The sequence below is a fragment of the Quercus suber genome, unplaced genomic scaffold (genome assembly GCF_002906115.3).
Source record: "Quercus suber isolate HL8 unplaced genomic scaffold, Cork oak 2.0 scaffold_686, whole genome shotgun sequence".
Lineage (NCBI taxonomy): Eukaryota > Viridiplantae > Streptophyta > Magnoliopsida > Fagales > Fagaceae > Quercus > Quercus suber.
In genome coordinates, this window is record NW_027070127.1 from 142,977 (window position 1) to 152,009 (window position 9,033).

The 9,033-nt window shown below is 35.7% G+C and overlaps 1 protein-coding gene across 1 annotated transcript; it reads right to left on the reverse strand.

Moving 5' to 3' along the window:
* Positions 1–5,547: 5,547 nt before the first annotated feature.
* On the reverse strand, positions 5,548–7,221 carry LOC111997034 (extensin). Its single transcript, XM_065766156.1, has one exon. It carries the CDS (start codon positions 7,080–7,082, stop codon positions 6,003–6,005), a length of 1,080 nt encoding a protein of 359 aa, XP_065622228.1. The 5' UTR covers positions 7,083–7,221; the 3' UTR covers positions 5,548–6,002.
* Between the last annotated feature and the right edge of the window lie 1,812 nt (positions 7,222–9,033).

Sequence of the window (9,033 nt, forward strand, 5' to 3'; positions counted from 1 at the left end):
TATAAAATAAGATTAAGTAAGTTAATGGAAAAAAACTAATCCAAATGGACTGGTACTACTATATCCTTCTCTTTATACTGTTGTGATTGGAAACATTAAGTAATAACCATATCTTAATATCAATTATATACTCATTGTAGCTAAATTACAAATCATCCAATTAGATCTTGAGAGGGGTTCTGTTTAACTTGTTCCCATTTTTTGCCTTGGTAATATTTTTTTTGTCATTCTATTCCATTTATATGCACTTATTGAGTAATCATAATTTGTATGTAGGATGTTCCTCTGGTCCAACAATCTCTAACTCTCCAAAAATCATTAGTCGCATCTCATCAACCAAGCAGCTTATAAGTTTTATCTTGGTGTTCGAGGACTTTTTTTGTGTACAAAGAATTATATTTGAACAACTGCACTTTTTTGCAAGTGTTGAAGAATATTTTTAAATACTTCGGAACTTTGATTATGATATTAGTTTAATTTGAGTGGTTATTTTATTCAAAGGACCACATCTTTTTTTTTTTTGTTAATCTTATGATGATGGTTATAGACAATGTTATGTATTTGATAATACATTTTTTGTTAATATTACGTTAATTTGGAGACATTTGTGATGTTGTTAATTAGTTATATTTGTGGTATTGTGTCAGTAGAGTTAAAACTATTATAGGTTCTTTGTAACAGGTCTGTGAACAATTTATCAACAAATGGTGGTTTTAAAACATAGAGTGGAAAAAAAAAAATTAACCTATAGCAGTAGTAAAAAAGCGCTGCTAAAGGTGCACATGCTATGTTTTAAATGAAGCCCTATAGTAGCACTTATCACCCACTGTAAAAGGTTGTTGCATATAGCGCGCTTCTCACCCGCCGCTATAAGTGCAATTAGTTCATTTTAATTGATGCCCTATAGTGATGCTTCTTGTCCACCGCTAAAGGTGGACACCAATAGCAGCGCGCATAACCCGCCACTAAAATTTAATTGACCCGAATTTTGACCTTATATAGCGGCAGTTTTTTGCCCACCGCAATAAACCAAAACCGCCACTAAAAGATGCATATACATTGGCTCTTTTTGTTTCCGCCACAATAGATCTACTGTGGCTCTACAACTTTGACGGGGATGAACCACCACAATAGCACCTGCAGGTAAAGGTCAAATATACCTTTAACAGTGCTTTTTTGGGCTTTAGCAGAGCTCTTGGCCCGCCACAATAGCCCGTTTTTCTTGTAGTGATGGTGAAATGAAGGGACCATTGGATCATAAGGGATTATTAGTATATTTAGTAGCATATACTGCAAATAAAGCCATTCTTCTTAATTTTCAATTCTCATTCATCTTCTGTTAAATTTCTAGAAATGACAAAGCAAACACCAATGTAATGGGTCATTATAATAAGCTTCTGCAAACATTTTCAGGGCCAGGTTATTGGGGTTTTTGCATTACTGAGTGTTTATAATTTTTTTTTTTTTTTTTTTTTGCTGAGTGTTTATGATGTATTGATCTTTGATTTGATTTGAAAATGATAAACTACCTCTATATATAACATAATTGTATACTTTATAATGTGCCATAAAGAATATTTTAACTCATTGCACTAAACAGAGAGCTCCACATCTCTTCAATATTGTGTTAATCACATAATCCCATTAAGGCTTTTGGTAGAATTTTGGGATTATGAATATGTATATGTAACGTAGTCAGGTGAGACAAAAGGTCCAACTTTGACACCATAAGCACAATATCAGTGACTCTCCTCTAGGTAGGAGCTCTCTCTCTCTCGTTTCCTACGAGTTTACTCCCTCCCTTGGTCTTGTACTGAGGGTTTGTCTTTTCTTTTTGGGCATGATGGCAGATGATGTGGTCAATAGTTTAGAAAACTTGACTCTTACAACGGAGGAGGAAGAAGTTATAGTGGTTAAAGATGAAGAAAGGAAGGAGGAGATTGAAAGTTGTGCGTAGAGTCTACTGGGTAAATTTCTTACGTGCAAACCTTTCAACAAGAGGGTGGCTCATAATACTATTAAGAAGGTGTGGGGCTTACATGATGGAGTCCAGATTGTGGAAGTTGGACAAAATCTTTTCCAGTTCAAATTTCAAACAAAATTTGATATGGAGAGAGTGCTCAATGGGGGCCCTTGGTCGTTTGATAACCAAGCCCTAATGCTACGCAGATGGCAAAAAGGTATGACGGCCAAGAACGTGAAATTTGAGTCTGTCTCCTTATGGGTCCAAATTTGGGGGCCCCATTTGATATTGTATCTCCAAAGGTGGTGGCGGAAGTGGGAAGGAGATTAGGGATTGTGGAGGAAGTTGAGAAGAGGCAAAAACAGGAGCATCAGAATCTCTTCATAAGGGTCAAGGTTGCGCTTCCAGTTGCGAAACCGATCCGAAGAGGTGGATTCATAGCAGGCTCGGAAAGGGGTCGCACTTGGGTTACCTACAGATACGAACGGCTTCCGATGTTCTGTCACTATTGTGGCTTGTTAGGGCATGATGTCCGTCATTGTGCTAGCTTTTTTGCGGCGTCTAAGAGTAGGGGTGAGGTAGTTTGTCAATATGGAGAGTGGCTGAAATCTTTGGGGGCACGTTCATGGCAGCCAGACAAGGGTGGACAGGGACGATCAACTCATGGCGCTGAAACGACAGAAGAGGTGTAATACTTTTATTTGACCATTACAAATGGTATCAAAGCAAATCTGGTAATGCCATATGTCTCGGAAGCACTACAACAAAATGTGGCTCCTGACAAAGACGTTAGAAATTTAAGTGAAAAATATATTGCGATACCTTAAGTAATACACAGATGTCCGTAGATATGGGTAATGCTTTCTTGGATTTTTTACAAATTTTAAAATATTTCATCATATAAAGTTCCTACACTTTAACCTTCCAACCATGAATGCTTTGGATTGTGCCACATCAATTTTTATTTATTTATTTTCATTTTATGGCTTTTTTCGTTTTCTTGTTTAACTTGAAGATTGCATGTATGGGCTTTGTTCATGTTGCTTGCATATTTGTTGTTACTTGTTAGGGTTTTATTTATTTATTTATATTTTATTTTAATTTTTTTAAAAAATAAAATAAAGTTTCTGTCCGAATCATGTTGCCATAAAATTCTTCATTTCATCTTAACAGATAGTCAAATCTTGAAGATTTCATGGTCTATAATGATAAATGATATAATCAGAATCATTCCAGAAGTTTATGGTTTTGCGTATTCATTTGGAACTCTTAAAATTCTTTCAAATAGAAGATGATGAAGACGGATGAAATTTTAAATTTATGTACTGATTAATCTGAATTTTTTTCTTGATAGGGAATGATTGAAGGGAGAGAAAGAGTCTTCTCTTTTAATGTGACACATAACCTTTTTTTTTAGACAACAATATGACGTAACCTGATTCGTTTTATTATTATTATTATTATTTTTTCCTTCTCCTGAGTTTTTTTCTAGTAATATGTTGATATGATATAATCCGAATTATGATGATATGCATAGGGCCATAGGGTCTCTCATCCATATGCACAACTATTACTCTACTTTTTAGTTTTTAGGACACACAGCATTCTTATCAAAGGTGCTAAAAATGTTAAATGCTATTTTTTAGCACCTCAAATGATAAAAACTCACTTACATCAAATATGCTAAACTTTAAAAAATTTAGCACCAAGCTATAGTGAGTTTTTATGAATACAGCTCACTGTAGCTTGATTGTAAAAAAAAAAAAAAAAATTCATTTTATTTTCACCAACGACTCTTTTTTAAATTTCATCTCTCTTTCCCTCTCTCATTTCTCTCCTCTCTTCTCTCTTCTCTCTTCCATGGTTCATGGTCTATGGTCCGTCGATGGTTGTGGTCCAGCATTGTGGGCCGTTATGGGTCTGACCCAGCCAACCCATGCCTGAACCACGCTGACCCACACCGCCAAGCCTTCTCCCATGCTGCTCAACCTTCTCTCACTCCTTGGGATTCGATTTGCAGGTTGTGGGTTTGTATAGGGGTTCTGATTTGGGCATATTTTGGTGGGTTTGTGATTTGGGTTTGGGTGGTGGGTTTGTAATTTGGTTTGGATGGGTATGGTTTGTGGTGGACCGGTGGTGGGGTATTTGTTTGATGGATTTTTGCGGTGGACCGGTGGCGGTTGATGGTGGGTGGGTATGATTTTTATGGTTTGGTTTTGGGTTTGGGTTTGTGATTTGTGATTTGATTTTGGGTTTGTTTTTGTTTGTGATTTTGGAGGTTAGGGGTTGAGGTTGTGGGCGGTGGTGGCTGTGGCAGTGGGTCATCGGCGTGGAATGATGGTGGTGGTTTTGGGTTTCGTGGGTTTGAGTTGTGTGAAAGTCGTGGGTTTGGGTTTCGTGGATTTGGGTATGATGGGTGGGTTTTTGTTGGTTGTGGTATGTTTGGGTTCGACGTTGTTGATGATGGTTGTGATTGTTGGGGCCGTGGTGGCTGGTGGCAGTGGCAGTGGGTGTGAGTTTGAGTTTGTGATTTGATTTTGGGTTTGTGATTGGTTTTGAGATTGTGATTTGGTTTTGGGTTTGTTTTTGTTTGTGATTGGGGGTTGAGGTTGTGGGTAGTGGCGGCTGTGGCAGCGGGTTCTAGTGGTGGTGGCTAGTGGTAGTGGGTTGGGTTTGCTATGGGTTGCGTGTTTCTGTTTTGGAGAAGATACACGTAAAGAAAGAGAGTGGAATAGATGAGATTAAGAATAATAAATAATTATAAAATAATATTTTGATGAAGTGTTAAAAAATATAAAGTTTTTGATGTTGGTTATATTATAAAGTGAGGTTTTAAAATTGATAAAGTAGTATTTTAAGATGTTAAATACTATATTTTTTAGCAATCTTAATGTAAATACTCAGGGTCGCTATTATTCTGGTATAGTTTGTCTTGGGCGTGATGTTTTCCCTACTGATATAATTGCAATTGGACACACCAATCACATAATTGCGTGACAGATAATAATACCACGAAGAGAATAATTCCATACGAATCATCAGTAGTCAGTCAAACAAAGCAACTACCAAACGAAGAGAATAATTCCACCAAAATATTTTTTTTCCCTAATATATATGCTTTCATAAAGCATTGACTTGTCTTAAGCATATAGGTTTGTAACACTTTATTTATTTTTTATAATTGGATAGTGCTATATATGGAACTGAATTGTAATGTTCTTGGCGTAATATGTTAATTATTAGACACAATTTTTTTTAAAAAAATTATTAATTTTTATTATAAAATACTTACAAATTGATATATAGTGACAATAAATAAAATTTAATTTTTTTTCTTTCTTATGTTTAAAAGTTGACACATTAATTTGTAATGTAGTAAAATTTATAGTATTTTTAATATTATTGCACAACAACAATAAAAAGTAATTAAAATTTTTATTTATTTATTTCTTTATTTATTATATAGTATAACTATAGTAGCTTTTGAATTTTCCATAAATTAATAAAGGAGCCAATAATAAAGCATTAATAGCGTATGAAAAAATCATGCTTTTGACAAAATGATTATAATTACAATTATATCATAAAGTAATACTTGCTAACAACCTTCAAATTTTATATTCACTGTTGATACTTGATAGCCACATTATTCCCTTTCTGCTAGCCGCTAGGCCAATCACTAAGAAGAACATCATTTTCACTGCTCCATTCTTTATTTTTTCACCCACTTCACATAAAAATAAAAAATAAATAAACAGTCGAACCTAGTACAGGGTTACAGACCAACACAAGATAAAAGAATAATTCTAAGGTACATTTAATTCCATACTTAATTTTGTAACATATTGATATATGTGACTGTGAGTACGATAAATATTTTTTAGCCATTTCTGTTTTTATAAATTGACAATTTTTGATCGATTACTACAGTCTATAAGTCAATAAATTATAAAATTTAGTGTGAAAAATTGATATGCACCTCACACAAGCGAAAGGATTATAATGCATATGACAGATGATGATGATGATTTCTGCTTATTTAGTAATGTTGGTACGGTCCTGGTGGCGGTGGAGGATAAGTGTGAGCCCCAGGTACCTCTGGTTCACACGGAGGTCCTCCTCCATGCAAACCAATACCACTACTACTACTAGTACCCACAGCTTCATGAATTCGGACATCATCTTCTATTGTCACAGTTTGCTCGCCATATGGACCGGTTGCTATTGTTTCATGGACTCGTTCTTCTTCCTCAATACAAACTGGTGCAGGAACCATCACTGGCCTCTGCTTCTTTTTCTTGGCTAAGCAGAAGAGACCGACTAAAAGGAATGCAAGGAAGAAAGCACCGCCTAGAGAGACACCAACAGCTATAATAGTTGTGTTGTGATTCCCAGATGGAGGTGACAATGATGGTGGGAAAGCATTTGGAGGCGGAGGAGGCACATAAATTGGTGGGGTTTTACCAGGGAAGTTTGGTGAGGATGGTACGATACTATAAGGGGTTGGTGGTGTTGATGAAGGAGTTGGTGGTGATCTTGGGTATGGTGGTGGTATTGGACCTTTTGATGGTGTTGGTGGAGATGATGGGGATTTTGATGGTGGTGTCTTACCTGGTGTTGTAGGTGATGGAGCTGGAGTGGTGGGTGGTTTTGGTGGTGGGTTTGGGCTGGTTGGGGGATAAGCATGTTTAGGTGGTGGTGCATGTGAATGTGGTGGTGACCAAGATGGGGTTGGAGGTTGGGGTGTTGGACCATTATGAGGTGGTGGTGGTGGTGTTGGGTGTGTTTCTGGTGAAACTTTAGGTGGTGGAGTTGGACCATAATGAGTTGGTGGTGGTTTCGGGTATGGACTGTGAGGTGGTGGTGCCCAAGATGGGGTTGGAGTTGGGGGAGTTGGACCATAATGAGGTGGTGGTGCATGAGTTGGTGGAGGTGGAGGTGGCTGAAAATAGCCAGGGTAGTGGTCTGGTGGTGGTGGTGGTGGTGGAGGAGGATGGTGGTGATGGTGATGCTGAGGAGGTGGTGGTGATGCCACGACAGGATTACATGGCAATGGTGATGGTGGTGGTGGAGGAGGTGGTGAAGATGGTGGCGGAGGAGAGTAGTATGGGTAACTCATCTTTGTGAAGATACTTTGAAAAGAGTTCTTTGTTGAAGTATAGATGAATATAATGGCTCAATAACCGTGCTCTATTTGTACTAGTTGGGACTCTCAAACTCAATTCACTCTTTAGTTGCTTCAGTCAACGTTTGCTCCAATATGTACAATATTTATTTAGGTATTTTTCAGCTTGCTCTAATTATAAGTTTACGTCGAGTTGTCATTGCATTAAAAATTAAATGACTTTATATCACCCAAAAACACAATTTTAAATGAAATTCGAACCCAATGATAGACGACATAGCACACTATTTTGAAGTCCTTCATTTTGTTCCCCACCATTTTTATTTTTATATAAAAAAGAAGTCCTTATTCGGTGTGAACACACATTTTAATTTCTTTTGGTGCTGTACCAGACCATGCATTATTGGGATGGTCTCGCTGTAAGGGCAGTGAGGACACCCCACGTTTAATCATATAATCACGTGATCGAACTGAATAAACATTTTCATAAGCCTATTAGCCAATCATGGGTCAGAAAATCCTTTGTTTTATCAATTTTATACTATTTTATTGTTTTCGAAGATTATGTACCAGATTGCATATAATGAGTTAAATTGAATGATTATCAACTTGCTCATCAATTTGTGATGTTTGAATTTTATACCATAAAATTTTAGAATTTAGATTTTACTTCTTGAAATTTAAGGTGTTTGAATTTTATACCATAACATTTTAAAATCTAGATTTTACCACGTGAAATTTAGAAGTGTTTGGATTTTATACTCTCAAATTTTGAAATTTTAGTTTGTAAAATTCAAACACCCCAAAATTTTAGAGAATAAAATTTAAATACCCTAAATTGAGAGGGTAAAATTCAAATTTTAAAACGTCGAGATGTAAAACTAAAATCTAAATACCCCAAACTTCAGGAGATAAAATTCAAAATTTAAAATTTCAAAGTGTAAAATCTAAATATTTTCAAATATAACTTGCAATTAGCCTTTCTTTAAAAAAAAAAAATTAAAAGTGATTATCAATTTCTCAAAAAAAAAAAAAACTGCACACTGTCATATATCTTCCTATATTTTCTAGAAGAAAAAAATATCATTAATTAACAATTTAACGGATTATCACGGGGCTGTGCGGTGAGCACACAGCGAACTATTCATTCGCCTTTTATTAAACAATTTGACGGTTTGTCTTGCTTTGACGCCACCGACTAAGAAAGCTAATTAAGCACATCTTAGTTAGCCCACGTGCTTTGAGTTTCGTGGTTAGTCTAACCTCCCTCGATGACTTTTTATTCATTAAATTTTTTATTAGGTGAACTATTCCTTAATTTATTTATTTCCTCTACTTTATAATTGGATGAATGGAAACTATTTCAACCAAAAGGTACCATATTACAGACTAGCATGCCATATGAAACAAATGAAAGCTGCAAGTTTTCTTTTTTAGGTATGATCGCAAGGCTTCAATTATTGGCTGTACGTACAACCTGAATTCAGAAATTCTTCAACCAGGAAATGTAAATATATATAGCTTTTATAATCATCTTGTTTGGATTTTATTCTCCTCAAGATAAATATATTTAAATGTAACAAAAAAAAATTACGAATTGAATTTGTTAATCCCAACTAACTAGTAAAATCACTAAAAATAGAGTTCTTAGAGCTTCAAGGATTAATGCTGATAAACATGGAAAATTGATACTGAAAAATTGGCTGAAATCCATAATAGGTTCATTAATTCAAGCTGGTTTGTGACTTTGTGGTCCAGAATAGCCAAACCTCAAACTATATTTTATGTGCTTCACAGTCCAAAAACAAAAAAAGATCTGTGCTTGAAGCTTAAACAAGGCAATTATAACACACCTGGCCTTGTCCATTTGGTAAGCAATCACCTTTACATCTATAGGACTAGGATGTATCCCACTCCTTGGACCAGTACTCATAGCCCTAGTTTG